Genomic DNA, 18406 nt, shown 5'->3' with positions numbered 1-18406 from the left:
GCTGAGTTCTTGGCACAAACTGACTCGGTCAGTAAATATCACTCTTTAGTACATTAAATATCCAGTGACCATATAATAAGAAAAGGTGGCATTTAATGAGCATCTAGACTATGCCAAGACTGGGTTAGACTTTATGTGCTGTGTTTGACCTCACATTGCCTAGTGTGATGGTGAGACCCTCTTGCCTGTATACTTCGGAAGCCTATCAGAATCCTTGTGGCAGGCTGTCTCCTCGGCAGCACCTCAGGTCTCCTGCCAGGTGACAGGGCCAGTGGTTCCAGTGTTATTCCCTCCAGTCTATCTGTAAGGTGAATGTCATTCAGGCCATCCTGGTTTCTCTGTCCTTGAATCTGTTGATTGAGTCCAGACCATCCTGTGCATTTGCCACTGCTTGCTTTTGTTCTCCTGACCTGTCTACTTCAAAGGATGGATTGAGAATGTCATTTCTCCATTATCTCTTCAGTAAAGGTTCCATAAAGGATTCGGTCTGTCTGCTTTCCTGTATCATCTGAATGCTTCCTTTGTACCTTAAGTGACTCATTGACTTACTGCTTTTGATTTATTTAAGGATCCTTTTGGAATTGACTTAGTGTTTCTTTTAAAAAATACTTCTGAAATTATGTTTTATTCCATTTAATTTCAGTTCTCAACTGTTCACTTTGAACTTTTCTATTTTCTTATTGGGTAACTTTTGGTTTAAATTGGCGGGGGGGGGGGGGGAGACACAAAAAAGAAAAAAAATCACAAAAATACTTGTTCTCCCTTAGTGGAGCCCATCTGCCACTGCCATTAGATATTTTGTCCTTATTGGCTTGGCATTCCTTTTCCAGGAACAGGTTTGTGTTACCTAATGTTTTGGAACTGCCACTATATACTTCCTCTGCCAGATAATTTGTTTATAAACTGTGAGTCTGGGAAACAATCCTTGTGGGGGGAGAGGAGGCGGAGCATCTTAGTAGACTAGGCCTGGAGTCCCAGCTTTACTACATACTAATTTTGTGTTTTGGGAAAATTTACCTCCCTGAGCTTCAATTCCTTCATTGTCACATGGGAATGATAATATTATCTAACTTAATAGTGTTATTTTTAAGGCTAGGAAATTATTTTTCTAAACTTGAAGACCCTAGGTCAGTGTTAATATTTATATTCTTTTCTTCCACTCCCAATATATTTAGGCCTTTGTTCGATAACCCCTTCCAAGTGCACATTCTCTCATGAAGCCTTCTTAGCTTTGTGTCTCTTCATCCTCTTTTTTTTGTAAGCTGGGAGATACCAGTAATGTTTGAATTCTTGCTGTCATGAGTTCCAACTCAGCCTGTTGACTTGTAATTTAGGCATTTTGCTTTTTATTGCACGTTATAATTCTGGTGTTTAAAATCTTCGGCTACTATGGAATTCTAAAAGTATCAGAGCTGGAAAGGAACTCATAAATAACCAGATTCAGCTCCCTCATTTTACGGTTTGGGCAGCTAGTCTGAAAAAGGGGTACAGATTTGCTCAAGACTATACCACTCCTGGGGTTCCCATTCACAGTTTAGATGCCAAGATCAGTGCCCTTCATAGAGTCTAATTCATGTTCTCTGTTTCCTGTGCAAATGAGCGAGGAAACTACATTGGTTAAAGTGTGATTCAAATAAAGGTGTCATTGCTATTACAGAGGCTGACCCTGTCTAAGTCTTAGGTCAAGAGGGTAGAGTCTTTCTGGTCCTTTTTACAGTAGGTTTGGGTTGGGGAGCTCAGAAATGTATATCCATGTGGCCTTACTGCATTTATTTTTGCTTGTCTCCCCTTTCCTGGCTTCCTCATCTTCAGAACTCTAAGCTCTCTACACTGACTGCTGTGGTTCCAGACATCCCAGGTTTCCGCAAGATCCTACCCCGCTCAGATTACATCATCATCCCCAAGAGCAGCCTGCAGGAGGATCGGAGCTGCCCTCAGCTAGAACTGTGTGTGGCCCAGAACCAGATGTCCCCTAAAGGACCATCTCTTGTATCCAACACTGCCCTGGAGACAGTGCCCAGCCATGCAGGCATGGCAGAGCAGTGCATGGCTGTGGAGGCCCTAGCTGAAGAGGTGGGAGCCCTTGCCCAGCCAGGAGCTGTACAGGAGATCACCACCTCAGAGATCCTCAGCCAGGATGTACTCCTGGAGGATGCTTCCCTGGAGGTAGGGGAGAGCCACCAACCTTACCAGACAAGCCTGGTAATTGAAGAGACCTTAGTGAACGGCTCACCGGACCTCCCCACCGGAAGCCTGGCTGTGCCTCAACCCCAGGTTGGGGATAGCATGTCAGTGGTAACAGTCATGAGGGTGAGTGGCTTTGGTACTGATGTCTCTTCCTTTCTCTGGAATTACTAATAAAGCAGCTAGCACCATGCAGTGTGATTCTGGAGCTGTGGTAATTAAGAGAGCTGCTGATGTGGCGCTTCTAGTAGGAATGCAGTCCTCTTGAACCTTTTTGCCCCTACCTAGCCTTGCTCCGGGCTGTTTTCTGTTTCTCAGGCACTCTCACTGGCTCCTCTTGCCTAGCACAGGCAGAATTCTCTTCATATGAGATAGTACATAATGCATTAGCAGGAAGGATGGAAATGATACTTGGGCTATCCATGAGGTAAAGCCAGGATCTGTCAGGATACTAGTATCGGTTAGGATTGTATGTTCCCTGAAGATTGGTTCAACAAACACAATGGCTCCTTGAACTATGTAGAATTTTCAAATGGTCTTCATGGACAAAAAAAAGTAGGTAGGAAGACAAATTCTCTTCAGGTTGATGGGACTAGTAGCTGAGAGAAGAGGCAAGTCTCTCTCCAGAGCTTAAGTGTGATGCCCAGTTTCAGGAAAGAGCAGTCCACAGCCTGGACTCCTGGAAGCAGGAAGGTGCCACCATGCCCTGTATTACACTTGGTAGGATGGCGTCCTCTGAGAGTTAGGAGTTTGCTGAGAGGACCACATGTTGTAGCCCCTGTGGCCTGTAAAGGAATCCATGTCAGGCTTAAATCCATTTTACTGTTTGTTGCCTCAGTGCTGCTTATGCTAATAAAGCATGCACCGGCCGGGTTAAGGCAGACTGATATGGTGCTAAGAACATTAGACAGGGTCAGAGGATTGGGTTCTTTCACTAACTGCTATTTTTATTTGCTCTTAAACATTTTATTTTGAGGTAATTGTAGATTTTATTTTTTTGGAATAAGCACATTATGGCTATTGGACTCAATCTGATCTTCCATTGTTGGGGAGGACCTCGGTGTTCTTCACTCTGTCTCAGTAAAACTCTCCTCTCCATGTGCCCACAGGATTCCAGTGAGAGTAGCTCCTCGGTGCCCGCCACGCAGTTCATCATGTTGCCTCTTCCTGCCTACTCGGTTGTGGAAAATCCCACCTCGATCAAACTGGTCAGTGTGTGGGGAATTGATGGAAACTAGGCCTCCTTAAGAATTCTCTTCCAGGTAGCTTTCTAGAAGTCTTAGACCTTAGGATGCTGGGACTGGCAAATTTGTCGGAGATTATCTGGTCATTCTATGTGTCGATGGCAAAATTGGAATCCAAGGCCTTGTCTTGTTCCCTGGTGCCACACCACTTCACACTCATTCTTGACCTGTTAGCACTATCATAATCACCTTTTACTAGGTGTCCTGAAAGAGGTGGCTTAGTGGCAGGTTGGTGTTTTCTCAAGGGAGGTTTTTTTCTTTTTTGCCAAGCTTGGGAATCTGGGATTAATAGCTGAATACACATTCATAAGTGACAGAACAAATCCGAAAGGGCAATGTTTTCTTTCCAGTGTTAATCTAGAAATGGATCATGGCTAATTTCTATTTGTAACTGAAATGCAGTAACCCATTTTGTAATACATTCTGTTGAAAGGGAAATCAGCAGAGGTGGTGAGAGCTAGTGGCTGAATATATTCATAAGCAAGTAAAATTGACCTTTGAACGAGGGGATAGGGGCACTAACCACCTACACAGTTGAAAATCTATGTATAACTTAAACAAGTCTGCCCTCTGCATACTTGGATTGTCAACCAGGGACTGAAAATAGTAATTAAATTCTGGTTTCTGCCCTGGCTGGTGTGGCTCAGTGGATAGAGCACCAAAGAGTCTCGGGTATGATTTCCAGTCAAGGGCATGTACCTGGGTTACAGGTTTGATCTCATGTGTGGGAGGCAACCAATCAGTATGTCTCTGTCACCTTAATATTTCTCTTTCTCTCTCTCTCTACCCTCCCCCCCTTTCTCCCTTTCACTTTCTCTAAAAATCAATAGAAAAAATATCCTCGAGTGAGAATTAACAAAAAATTAAATTAAAAAATAAATTATGGTTTCTGCTGGAGTTCCCTCTCATTTTTCAGTGACCATGGTCTGCTTTTATATCTCTGAACCCTAGATTCTCTGATTTTTAACTAATAATGAAGATGAAGCACATTCTTTGAAGTATTCAGAGCCATAGGGTGCAGCTGGGTGCATGGAAGGAATCTTTGACCAAGAATCAGAGAGATTTGGTTTCTAGGTCTAGCTCTGCCATTGAGTCACTATGATTTGAGGCAAAGCATTTAACCACTCTGAACCTTAGTAGTAGTATTACTTCATAGCACTGCTGAGAGCATTAAATGAGACACTGTGTAAAGTGTTCAGTGCTCTGTGGTTCCCTGCTCAATTAATAACAGCTATTCTCATCATAAAAAAATTTTGTGGGGTGATAGATATTGACTAGACTTATTGTGGTGATTGTTGTGCAACATATACAAATATTGATCATTATGTTGGACACCTGAAACTAATACTATGTTATATGTCAGTTATATCTCAGTTTAAAAAAATAACAGCTATTACTATCTTTATTTTTCTGGTACTTAACTGTGTGACCTTGGACAGCTATCTTATTTTAACTGAGTTTTTCCATTTCTAAAAAGGGCACTAGTTGTATCTTTGGACCTTTCTAACTCTGACCTTTTTTATACCATGAATTGCCTATCCTTGCACAAGCTGTTATTGTCCTGACATTGTGGTTATAATGGTCATCAGGATCTGAGAGAGGTTAGACTGTGGTATTGATTCTGACCCACTCTTTTTTTTTTTTAACAGACCACTACATACACCCGCCGGGGCCATGGGACATGCACCAGCCCAGGTTGCTCCTTTACATATGTCACCAGGCACAAACCACCTAAGTGCCCTACCTGTGGTAACTTCCTAGGAGGGAAGTGGATCCCAAAGGTAAGGTCTTTTGGCCATTGCTGCTTTGGAAGCCTACAAAGTAGGTGTCCCTTAGGAATAGAAACTTTAAAAATTAACATTTGTTTTTATTTTCTGACCATTCATGTCAGTCAGTTTCATTGTAGACTGTTTTAAAAAGAAAGAATAAAATGTTACCCATAGTCTTAAGCTGTTCAAAGAAAAGTCATTAGTTAACATTTTGATCTTTTTTGTGTGTGAATATATAAGTTTTGTATCTTGCTTTCTTTTTCATTTAAAAATCATGGCTTTAAATATTCTTCAAAAACATAGTCTGTAATTGCTTTATAATTTATCATGGATGACTATACCATATTAATTTATTCATTTTCTGTTAGGGTTAAATTTTTAGCAATCCATCCTTTACACTGACTGCTTTTTTTTTTTTAAATCCTCACCTGCGGATATTTTTCCATTTCTCTTCAGATAGAGTGGGAGGGTGGGAGAGAGAGAGAGAAACATTGACATAAGAGAGAGACATTGATTGGTTGCCTCCTGCACGACCCCAGCTGGAGCTGGGGACGAACTGCAACCGAGGTATGTACCGTTGGCTGGAATGGAACCTGGGACTCTTTGATCCATGGGACGACGCTCTAACCACTTTACCCGCTGAGCCAAACTGGCCAGGGCTACACTGACTGCTTTGTTATTGAGAAGTATAGGTCACATCTTCTTACTCCTTAGCTCAAAGTCCTTTCAGTCTCCTGTGCTCCTATTAAAAGTGGAGGTTCTTAACCTGATATTCTTTCGTAGTCTATCTAAGTTTCCCAACATACTTCTATTTCTCTGAGTAGCTGATGCTTAATAAATGAATGAACATCAGAGCTATGCCCCTGTGAAGTGAAGTTCAATGCATGTATTTTGTTACCTGTTTATGCTTGGTACTACTATATAAATCATACATACTTGTCACATGTTTTATATTATACTATAAATTTTTCAAGGCCAAAAGGACTGGAATAGTCAGGGGTGGTTTTATAGAGGGGATGGTCTAAAAGGATCAGAATTTGGATAGATAAAAAAGGAAAAGGGACATTATTTTTGTGAAAATAGCTTAGGCTAGGATGGTTTAACTCAGCATGGTCCAAATGTATTTGTGTAGAGAAAACTTACATAGCAGTATACTTAAGTTTCTCTGGGGTAATTTCCACAAAACATCTCTTTGAGAAATACTGGGATGATGATATTTGCCTTCTGGCTAGTGTTGGAATTCAAGGTAGTACCAATTCCAGGAGACAGAATAGTATAATATTTAGGAACACAGTTCTGGAGTCAGCTTCCTCAGTTCAAACCCCTGCTTCCCAAGTTTTTAGCTGTTTAACCTTGAGCGAGTAATTTTATTTCTCTACTCTTGATTTAGGTTTCCTTTCATTTGTAATTGGAAGTTAACAATAGTACCAAGCTCATTGGGGTTGTTGCAGGGGTCCAGTGAAATTATTCATATAAAGTAGATGACATGGTCCTGGCATATATTAAATCGAGTCTTAACTTCTCTCACTGTTGGCAGCAGTATAATTATTCTATTATTGCTATTAACGTGATCACTCGGGACAGGAAGGATCTAGTGCTGTGTCTCAGGAGATTTGCTTGAGTTTCTTGTGCTCACCTCTGGTATTCCTCTGTGAAGCCATTCAGCTTATTCCCACCCTACTTATTCTCTCCCAAATGCCAGCTGCAGTAGGGAGATTGAATTGCTGGTAGTCAGAACCCTCCTTGGCCCTTCTTCACTCATTCACAGCAGGTCTGTCTGTTGACCTTATTTCCTGTGCTTTTGCATGGAAGAATCTTGTTGACCCTGTGGCTTTGACTTCTTCAGATTATATTTTAACTGCTTCTTTTCTTTTTTCTTTTATGCCCCCCCCCCCCACCTTTCATTAAAATAACTTTTGAACCATGGTTCTCTTTCTGAGATCAAACTCATGACATGAAAACAAATTTTTTTACTTAGCTACTTGTCACCCATATTGGCTTGCTAAGTCAGAATTTTTTCCCAAAGGTTTTTGCAAGAATTACTAGGTAAAGAGTAGATTCTATGATTTCTAAATCTCATAGGAACAGAATAAGTGAGTATGAGAAGAAAAAGAGTAACATTTTAGCATTAATGTACTTAGAATTTGAGAGATAAATGTGACTTTGGTTTTCAGATAGTTCAACTCCAAGTTTCCAGTTGAGGAAAATAGATTCAAGGGAAGTCACTTGTTAAGTTCACTAATTACGCCAGTACTTTTTCTTATACTAAAATACACTTTTTAAACATTGCTAAGATTTTTTTTAGTTCTGATTTTTGAAGCAAGTATAAATAGTTTCTAAAAGCTCCAAATGTCAGTCAGGAAATGATTCACCTTTTCTTGTATTGTTCTGGAGTTCATACTGGCTAAAATTAGCCCAAAAACGTGTGGCACAGTTCCCAGTGAGTGGCTAGAACAAAAGATGGTATAGAAGGCCCTGTAGCTCAGGGCCTCACTCCTATGGGCCCTCTGATAGTGGTAATTGAGGTCTGTTGAGAGGGCAACTGGTAGTATTTGCCTTTCATCTTGAAAGAAAGGTGACATCTAAAAAGAGGAGGTTGAGTTAAGGAAATGTGAGATCACCAGCTAGAATTGTTGCTTTTACTGCTTAAATTATCCAGTCTTCCTACAAATGATTTTTGTCTAAAATAGTCTACTTAAGTGGGTGGTGTTTTGCTCAGAGATCTCATCTCAGAGGCTTAATTTAACTTCTGTTTCTTTGGACTTTTCCCTCGTTAGCAGTCAATAAGCCCTGTGCAATTTACTTGGAATTTTTCTGTATCTTTACTCGTCTTCATGGGCTAGTGGGTGTTAGAATCTGAGAAGGCTTTATGGAGGTTTCGTAAAGGTCGTCTATAATTTCTTAAAGTTCTTAACTAGATTTAGCATGTGCCTAGGGGCTTTGGAAAGGTAAGGGGTTTTTGGTAATCAATGACTGGAAGATAGTAATGAAATTGAATGACAGCCACAGATGCTAGTGGGGCGGGGTGGGGGGTGGGGGGGGTCCTGTTTCACCTGAAAGGCTGTCTTGCTGCTGTTGACATGCACTGAGAACCCAACTCTCTCACGTGTTACTTTTCATTTTTTTTAATCCTCACCTGAGGATATTTTTCTGTTTATCTTCAGATAGAATGGGAGGGAGAGAGAGGAAGAGAGAAAGAGAGAGAGAAAGAAACATCGATGTGAAAGAGACACATAGACTGGTTGCCTCCCGCATGACCCTGACCAGGGCCAGGGCCGAACATCCGAAGTATGTGCCCTTGACCAGAATCAAACCCACAACTCATTGGTCCGTGGGCCAATGCTCTGTTGCTGAGCCAAACCGGCCAGAGCCTCTCTCTTTTTATAAAGGGGAAGTGGGTTTTCAGATGAAGCTTGCTTTGGGTCACTTAAATAATTAGGAGTGAAGCTGAGCCTAGTAGAACCCAGTTTTTATGTTTCATGTATTTTACAGTGCCTTTTCACATGAAAGAAAGAAGCCTTTCTAAAACCTTTCCTGGAGACAACCACTATTTAAAAAATGTTTAAAAGTGTGTGTGTGGGGGGTTGGCAAAAGTGGGTTGTTTCTAATTGTGAGAATGTGAAACAGAGTTTATTCATTTATTATTAATTATTTTCCATACGAACAACTGTAAACCTACTTTTGCCTCACCCTGTATATGCATGTGTGTATATGTGCTGATTGGATAAAAGCTAAAACACCAAGGAATTTTTTAAAGTAGGTCTATCTGAGATGACAGCTGGTATTTTTACTGAGTTTGACTATTTTCTAGTCATAATTAATATGTATGAGTTAAATTGACCGAAGGAGAAGCTTGTAGCATATGTGTAAAAGTCAGCCTTAAGACTCACCTGAAAGAATCTTAGATAAAAGATAAGACTTTTTCTTTCTTGGAAGCTTTGAGTCTCTCTGTGAGATTGTGACCACATTGGGATTAACTGAATCTCATAAAGGGACCACAAGATAAACAACTTAGGACTTCTAGACCCAATATGGCAGCGTGACAACCTCTTTCTAGACAGAGAGAGAAGTAGGCTTTGAACAGTCAGAGGTCAAGGTAAAAAATGCCACTGTGTATTTTCTGAAACCTAAAGGCATGCCAATAAGAAGTTTGTTAGGAGGAGAAGAACTTTATCCTAACTTGGGCATTGAATACTGTAGTGAAAGGGACCTGGATCAGAAGACTTAGATTCTGGCCAGTTTCATACTTGGAACCTTAAGTTAGCCTCTTCCCCTCTCTGGGCCTTGACTTCCTTATCTGTTGCCCATACATTATTGTTAATGAGGATCAAATAAGAGAATATTTGTGAATGTGTTGTCAGTTGTAAAATGCCATATACATACAAGGTATTTTTATTTTTTCTAGGAAAAGCCAGCCAAAGTCAAAGTGGAATTGGCACCTGGTGTCTCCTCCAAAGGATCTGTGGTTAAAAGAAATCAGCAGTCTGTCATCACTGAGCAAAATTCCTCTAAGGAAAACACCTCCAAACTGACTCTGGAGAACTCGGAAGCTGTAAGCCAGCTCCTAAGTGTAGCTCCTCCAAGAGAAGTGGGTGAGGAGAATGAGTGGGAAGAAGTGGTCATCTCAGATGCCCATATTTTGGTCAAGGAATCTCCTGGGAATCGTGGTACAGCAGTCACTAAGACGCCAGTGGTCAAGAGTGGTGTGCAGCCTGAGGTCTCTCTGAGGACAACTGAGAATGACAGTCCTAGCCCAGACATACTACCACCAGCCGAGGGGACCAGCATCTCCAGTTCACTCCCTGCTCCTAAAAAACCTACAGGGTAAACCAATATATTTATATGTTATAGGATTGCATTTAGAATAGCAGCTGGGAAATGAAATGCCTCGTTTGTTTTGTCCCATGTCCTTACAACATTCCTGAGAGGCCTCAGAGCCATTAATGGCTACTATTTTGGAGACATAGAAACCAAGGACTAGAGACATGGAATGTCTTTCCTCCTCCTATACTCTGCTATCCCTGCCCTGCTGTTAGGTTCCTTTATACATCTCTTCCTGCCAGTCTCCCTAAAGCAGTTATCAGGTTCTTGCTGGTGCAGGCCGTGGGCAATAGTATAAACTAGTATTCAATCCTGATACTAGATTTGGAAAGAGAAGCTCTATTAGAGCACCTTATAGAAAGATTCCTGTCTTAGTAGTCAGAGAATTTAGTTCTGTTTGTGACTCTGTCCCTGGCTTCCATTTGACCTTGGATGTAGTCACTTCATGCCTCTTGTCTTCATTTCTCTCCCCTGAAAAATCTTGAGTAGAGTATTGCAAATAGTCTTATCTTCAGTGGCTGACCATACAGACTGAAAAAGATTGTATGCCTTGCAGATAGGATGAAGTGCATTAAGTGTGGGCTAGTTTTCCCCCTTTTCCCTCCTTAAAGGCATAACTGGATTCTCCCAGTAGCCCCTACACAGGGGCAGTTGTGGTCTTATAATTGAAAGCCCTTACTTGTTTATATCAGTGGTTCATAATGAGGAATAATTTTGCCTCCAGGGAACATTGTGGCAATGTTTAGAGACATTTTTGGTTGTTATGACCTGGTTGGGATGGGGTTACTGGTAGAGGCCAAGAATGTTGCTACATATTCTATAATGTACAGTGTAGCCCCCACAAGAAAGAATTTTCTGACCCATAATGTTAATATGCCAATGTTGAGAAATTCTGGTTTATAATAATTTTAATTTAAAAATGTTATTGTTGAGTAGGAAATATATTCACATGGTTAAACTCAAAAGGTTTAAGGAATAAAATTACCCTTTCTGTTCCGTCCTTCAGTCATACATTTCCATTTCCCAGAGACAAGCAATAATCTCAGCATCCTGTTTCTGGAGATAATTTTAGTCATATTCAAAAATATAAATGTATATTGTTATGTGTACATGTATTTATTTTAACAGTATACTTTGAGATAGTTCTGTATCCTTAGAGGATGAAGCTGTGCACTTGAGACCTTTTGTTTGGGCACATGAATCACTTTAGCACGCATGGGTTGAGGCCCTCTATGGTGCAGGCTCTGCGCTCAACACAGTAGCTACAGATGGAAAAAAACAGACCGTTACGGGTCTCTAAGCCGCTGTCATGTGGGAGATTGATATATTTTTAATACTTGTTCTAATTAGAGGCAGATTAGATGTTTTTATTGATATTGCACACTGTAGGTACTATTTTGCACTTCTTTATTTATCTTCATAATAACCCATGAAGCATATGTAATTACTATCCCACTTTACATATTAGGAACTTGAGGTTAACAGAAGAGTGAGATTACTTGCCCAGGGCCACACATCTACTTAAAAGTTTTATTTGAACCCCATCTGTCTAAAGCCTGACAGTTGAACGACTAAATTATCCCTCCAATAAAGTGCTGTTTAGAGATTGTACTTGTCTTTTTCTTCCTCTTGGTCCTGAATTTCTAGGAGATTTTCCTCCTTGTTTTTTTTTTTTTCCCAGAGTTGACCTGCTTACCTCTGGCCCCAGAGCCCCAGAGCTTAAAGGCAGAGCACGGGGCAAACCTTCATTACTGGCTGCAGCAAGACCCATGAGAGCAATTTTGCCGGCCCCAGCTAATGTGGGTCGAGGCAACAGTGTGGGACTGCCCAGGACCAGGCAGGCCTTTCCCCTGAGCGGTAAGGACTGGGACAGACCTGGGAGGAGGGACTGTCTAATGGGAAGGGGACAGGAGTGGGGGTTGAGAATGGAGATGAGAGACTTAAGGAGACTGAATGCACATGAGTTACCAGTTTGGCTCCTGGTTGTCTCAGATAAGACTCCCTCTGTGAGGACTTGTGGCCTGAAGCCAAGCACACTGAAGCAGCTGGGCCAGCCCATCCAACAGCCATCTAACACTGGTGAGGTGAAGGTAAGATGCATTCCCTTCCCTGAGGAGGAGCCGTGTGCTCCAAAAACAGGTTCTGTTTAGTGTCCCAAAGCTGTATGCAAAAAGCAGACCCTCATTCTTAACACTGGTGGACCTCTGGGAGGGGGTTAGCGTTAATTTCTTAATTAATTAATTTCTTGTTATAAAATTAAATGTGTGTCTAAAAACTAGAAATAATTAAAAACTTAGAAAAACACTTGCAAGAGTAAAAATTAGCAAAAACAAAGAGCACCCATGTACTCGTTACCCAGTCACCTGTTGTTAATGTCTTAGTTCATTTTGCTTTCTAATGTGCTCATAGGTATTCTCCCCATATATGCGTATATGTATAAAAAATATATAAGTTAAGGCTACATGGCCTTTTACTTCTTAATGCTTCAGTGTGTATTTCCTGAAAATGCAGATATTCTATTACTGAAACATTGATACAGTGCTTTATTATTTGTATTTCAATTCTGTCAGTTTTACCCAATTATGTTCTTTATAGCATTTTTTACTCTAGTACAGGGTTCAGTCAAAGATTAGATATTGTGTTTAGTTTTCATGTCTCTTTAGCCTCCTTTAAAAAAATGAATGCATGGGTTGGCTCAGTGGTTGGAACGTTGGCCTGCAGACCAGAAAGTCCCAGGTTCGGTTCCTGCTAGGGGCACGTACCAAAAAAAAAAATGAATGCATGACTGTTCTACAAAATATAGAAAATTCAGGTAAAGCAGAAAGAAAATAAGTCCCTGTGATCCTGCCACCCAGAACTCACTACTAGTAACAGTCCGGCGTGTGCTCGTTTAGCCTTCAACTCCTTTCTTGCATTTGTGTGTGTTTACTTTTTTAATATAATCTTTTAAACAAACAAAAATGGCTTACTCTGTGTACTGATTTGTTGCCAGTACAGTTCATTCAGTTTAACGACATAGTTATGTAAGATTTCCAAGGTGTCAAAATTCCATGTATTCAAGTACATTTATTCTTAGATTTTTCTTTTTTTAGTTCTTTTGCCATATGTGGCTAGTTATAATCAAAATTCCCTAAGTCAGCATTCTTCACAAGACTCCTTGTTTTTGACCAAGACCCCCAATAGGAAACACATTTTTACATCACAGCCCAGTAAACATACATACAGCCACACATTAAAAGTTTAATGAAGTAATGCTCTTAATTGTGTGCAGTCACTTTGGTATTTTCCATTTCTTTTTTCAAAGTGCTAGTTTCAGCCCATTAAATTAATTTCACGACCCCTCAGTGGATTGTGGCTTGTAGTTTGAAAACCCTGTCATGGACCAAATTGGAACAGGAAAATCGGTCTACCATCTCCCTTGCCATGTGCACTATGTCAGGTAACTTCCTTTGTCTGATAGTTATAACTTTGCCACAATGAGAATATCAACCGGCTTTTACTTTGAAGGCTGGTCTGCTTGTCATCCAGATGTGTCAGCACCGAGTGTACCACTTTGTAGATTTCCAGCCCTTAGATTATTCCCTTTACTTGTGTAAACTCCCAGTCTTCTCTGTAATTAGTTTTGTTTGGTTTAAATTTTGGTATTTGTTAAAATAAGCCCGTTTGCTAGTCTTAAACCTTAAGTACGTGAAATCTTATATTCTATAAATCAACTTAAATTTAGTATTACAGAATACTTTTAATTTAGAATGCTTTTTTCATCTTTTTAAATTATGTAAGTAACATCTACATTCAGTATAGAACATTTGAAATTTTATAGATAGTGGTTAAAGGGGAAACAGTCTTGTTCTTCTACCCTGGAGCATTTGACTGAAAAATCTTCTGGACTTCTTTCTATGCAAACGTTATTCAACCACGTATTTGTGTGTATAGCAACTAATTATACGTTTTTCTCACTTGATAGTAGTTGTGAATCTGATTCATAGTATTTCTAATATGCAGTGTTAGAAGCTACACAGAAGAGTGTGGCAACATGTGAACTTGAAAGGGACACTCAACCTTTGGTGGGCTGTTGACCGCTAGCATCCCAGAGGGCTCATTGGGAGAATGGCTCTACAAATTTCCTGGAAAACTGTTTCCTCAAGCTGTTTTAGAACACAGGACCTCAGGAGTTTGAGGTTCAGACACACTAAATGATTTGTTCTGATCCACAGCTACCAAATGGCTCAGCCAACAGGACGTCTCAGTTGAAAGTTGTAGAGGTCAAGCCTGATATGTTTCCTCCATATAAGTACAGCTGCACTGTCACACTGGTAAGTGCAGCCAAGTGATGGGTTGACACGGAGGTGGTTTGATTTTGTGTTTGAGGGTGTGTAGGAGTCTGCGGTGGGTGGGGAGTAAGAGGAAGGTCAGAGATAGATCATTGATTCTGAAGACCCCATCACTTGTACAAATGATAGGTACTGGGCAAATCAGCTAGATCTGTTGTTTTTCCCAGGAGAGATCTATAAAGTTGAGATTAGGATATTTCTACTAAAAATAAATGGAGATGAGAATCCAGACCCATCTTTGGACCTTTTAAGCTATAGAAGTGTGTTTCATAGATAAGTTTGAAAAATTTTATATTTTCTCCTCCTCAAAATAGTCACATTCAATCTTAGTTTCTTAAAAGGTTTGAGAAGTACTTTAGTAAATCAACTTATTTTGTTTAACCTGGTATTTCCCACCAAGGTTTTCCCTCTCCCTCTTTTATTTTTAACATCCACATATTAACATCCCAGTGAACAAATGTGTGACTCATCCTTTTGGAGGGTAAGCATTAGGAGCATGGAGTAAACACTAGAAGTCAAAGAAACCTAGTCCAAAGTGAATCTTGTTCTGCTGCTAGCATGCCCCATGGCCTTGGGCAAGGCTCTTTCCTTCTCTGGTCTAGTTTTTATTGTCTCTAAAATGCTGCATTGCTTTGGATACCATGTCGGGGCTTCTCTTGCTCTTAACATTCTCTAATTTTGTTGATCCTTAAGCTATCAACCAGCCAGATGCCTTTGGCAGTTTCTCTCACTGAGTTAAATAAAATGCATATATTTTGAGAGAGCAGCTAGATGTTTATAAATTCTTACCTGATAAAAGCAGTCATTCACTAAAAAAAAAAAAAAGATTATTGAGCACCTGCTCTGTGCCAAACATTGTGCTGGGGATTTAGTATTGAACAAGACAGCACGGGATGGTGAGTTGGTACCTAGCCTGATCCTTAAGTAGAATGCGTCTCTATCCCGAGATCTGCTCAGGTTTCTGATTCCAAATTCCTAATTACTACCTTCTGCATGCCATGCATATTCTCACCACCCACCCCTTTGGCTACAAGAGGCCACTAGGGTTACTCTCTGGTAGATACTGCCCAGGACCCTCTCTTTGGCTGATTAGACAACAGTCTATCATAGGAGATTAAATGCCAGAGCTTTTAGCTTAAATATTTCAGAAGTTACAACTTGTATTTAGGCAGGGCTTGAAATCTGTTCACCACAGTCTCTTTCACTCTCCATTAGAACAGGCCTGCTTCATTCTGCCTGAACCCCAAATGCATTTGAATCTCTGGCCTTTGACAGTCAGTTCACTTGTTTCACAGATGGGAAGGACTTCACAACATTATAGAAGCTATATTAAGATTAAAAGGGGGGGCCCTGGCCGGTGTGGCTCTGTTGATTGGAACTTCGACCCATGCACCAAAGGGTCGCAGATTCAATTCCCAGTCAGGGCATGTACACAGGTTTCAGGTTTGATCCCCAGTCAGGTTGTGTACAGAAGGCAGCCGATCGATGTTTCTCTTTCACATACGTGTTTTTCTCTCTCTTCTCCCTTCTTCTCTCTCTAAAATCAATAAAAATATAAAAGTAAAAGACTAAAGTGGATGACCGCAGAACAGGGATCTTGCTTCCAGACTCTTTGGAAGTTAGTCTAACTGTGGTTTTACATTTGCCACTTTCTTTTCTGGTTTACTGATAGCTGCTCATCCTGGTTCTTGGCTCTGTCCATTTATAACTCAACTTTTGAAGAATTGAACATTGGTCTTACTTTTTTAGGATTTGGGCCTGGCTACATCAAGAGGCCGGGGAAAGTGCAAGAATCCCTCTTGTAGCTATGTCTACACCAACCGGCATAAACCGCGGATTTGTCCCAGCTGTGGTTTTAACCTTGCCAAAGACCGGACTGAGAAAACCACCAAGGCTCTCGTGAGTTCCTTCCCCAAACACATCCCTTGGCCTTGGGTTGGGCTCTGTTAGTGAACCTGTTTTAGTAGAAATGAAAGGATTTCCTAGTACATGATAGAACACCAGAACTAGAACCAGGTTATAGGTTCTGAGCCTGGACGAGTGCCTTTTTCTCTCTGGACTTCCTTGTCTTCATTGCTAGGGTGAGGGGTTGATCAGATACCTTGATCTCAGACTCTTCTGCCCCAGTGAACCCAGAGTTCATTCACCAAAGAGAATGGTAACACAGGCCTTAAATAGGATTCAGAAGAAGAGATGGAAAGGTTACATCCTTTTAGCTCTGAGATGTGGTAGAGGACTTGTCAGTAGTATTTTGATGAATAGAGAATGACAACACCAAAATTGTAGATTAGATCACTGCTTCTCACATTCCTTGTAGAACTTTTGGCTAGTCATAAAACTTTACTTCTAGCATTCTTAGCAGGCCTGCTCCCTGAAGTTGGACCAAACTATTTGGAGTAAAACACATTCCACTAGCTTTTTATTTTCAGATCAAGGAAAAATGGGCTTTTTCAGAGGTCCTCTGAATTTCCACATGTGAGTTTTTTTTGTTTGTTTTTTTTTTTTATCCTCACCCAAGGACATTTTTCCATTTTTTGTTCAGGTAGAGTGGGAGGGAGAGAGAGGAACAGAGAGAGAGAGAGAAACATCGATGTGAAAGGAACACATCGAGTGGCTGCCACCCGCACAACCGACCAGGGCCGGGGACAAACTGCAACCGAGGTACGCGCCCCTAGCGGGAACCGAACCCGGGTCTCTCAGGACCGCAGGCCGACGCTCTAACCACTGAACCATATCGGTCAGGGCCACATGTGAGTTTTTAAAAATGGACAGAAATAGTATCTGAGGCAGCAAATGGAATGACTAGGATGAGAGTAATTAGAAGAACGTAAACTCATCTGCCTTGCGGGGAAAGAATGGTACATGGTCAGAATCCGAGGTGGAGCCTAGCCACTCCAGATCTAAGCTGGATCTTGCAGAGTGGGCAGGATTTGGATGGAAGGGAAAGGCATGTTGCACTCATGGGCAAGCATGAGCAAAAGTGAAGAGGCAGGGAGTCAGTGGGTGTTCACATGGCCAGAAGAGAGGATTTATGGGAGAAATATGGAAAATAGGCTTGAAAGGCATGTCAGGGCCCTATCATGGAAGATCTTCAGTGCTAGACTGGGCAGTCTGTCTTTCTGTTAGGGGGTCCCAGTGAATGTTCTTGAGCCAGGGAGAGGCCCAGAAAAAGGCTACGTGAGGAAGGAGGCTTATGTGGGTTTGGGAGTGAACAGGACTGAGACATGGACAGAACTGCTTTAGGCCTCAAGGTTTCTGCATATGAGGAGAGGCTTTTTTGCTGATGAATCCCATCCCCTGGTCTCCAGGTCTGTTTCTGTGCTTGGGATGGTGTGAGGTTATTGTCTTTGTGAGAAAGGGAAGTGGAACTAAAGTATGTGGGCATTGACAGCTTAGTGAAAAAAAATACTGGTACTAGGAATTGAAAGACCCTAGGCTGGAAGCTTTTGTTTTCCCCATCAATAAATAAGGTGACAAGGTGGATTAGATTGGGGCATTTTATTCTCAGGGCCATGAGCCCTACAGAATACTCAGAATTGAGCTTCAAGCAATCTATAAACCCCTGAAATTGCATGTAAGATCCGTATCATCCAGCACATTCTTCCGTTCCACTGGGTGCCCTCTGCTGGCAGTGTGAGCTTTCTTCCTGAGTTCTCCATGTGTTTAATTGCTTCTCTTTACCAGCATTGACCATGCCCTGTCTTAACTCCCTCTTTTAGTTCCCCTTGAGACCATAATCTCTTTTAGGGCGGGTATATCTGTTTCCCCTATATCTTCTAACCCTGTACCTTCTAATACAATACAATAACGTGTCGATCAGTAATTATGGGATGAAATTGTATTCTGTGTAGGTAGATGCTCTGAACATTCCTTCCTGCTCCTTTAGATGTTGGTTTACAGCATGGAAGTGGGTGTTGGTCTCTAGATCTTGGATAATGAGGTCACTTAACTTTCCAGGTCAGGCAGGAATTATCTAGATACCTCTTGCCAATTAATTTCAAATCACACTCTTATTTATATCCTTCTGTCTTTGGCTAACCAGTAGCTGCCTACCCCA

The 18406-nt window shown here is 41.1% G+C and overlaps 1 protein-coding gene across 3 annotated transcripts in view; it reads left to right on the top strand.

The window, feature by feature from the left end:
- HMGXB3 (HMG-box containing 3) overlaps nt 1-18406 on the top strand; it is a 61985-nt gene that overhangs the window by 6648 nt on the left and 36931 nt on the right. For 2 of the 3 annotated variants that reach the window (XM_036242094.1, XM_036242093.1), the window contains exons 4-11: nt 1813-2310; nt 3294-3392; nt 5078-5209; nt 9603-10021; nt 11700-11875; nt 12011-12108; nt 14233-14331; nt 16099-16248. In XM_036242094.1, the coding sequence (XP_036097987.1) occupies nt 1813-2310; nt 3294-3392; nt 5078-5209; nt 9603-10021; nt 11700-11875; nt 12011-12108; nt 14233-14331; nt 16099-16248 (1671 nt within the window). The remainder of the gene's footprint in view (nt 1-1812; nt 2311-3293; nt 3393-5077; nt 5210-9602; nt 10022-11699; nt 11876-12010; nt 12109-14232; nt 14332-16098; nt 16249-18406) is intronic. The other variant, XM_036242095.1, reaches the window with a different exon arrangement.

The sequence above is a fragment of the Molossus molossus genome, unplaced genomic scaffold (genome assembly GCF_014108415.1).
Source record: "Molossus molossus isolate mMolMol1 unplaced genomic scaffold, mMolMol1.p scaffold_m16_p_4, whole genome shotgun sequence".
NCBI classification, from domain to species: Eukaryota; Metazoa; Chordata; class Mammalia; order Chiroptera; family Molossidae; genus Molossus; species Molossus molossus.
Note: the sequence above shows the minus strand (reverse complement) of the source record. Positions and strands in the feature narration are given on the sequence as shown.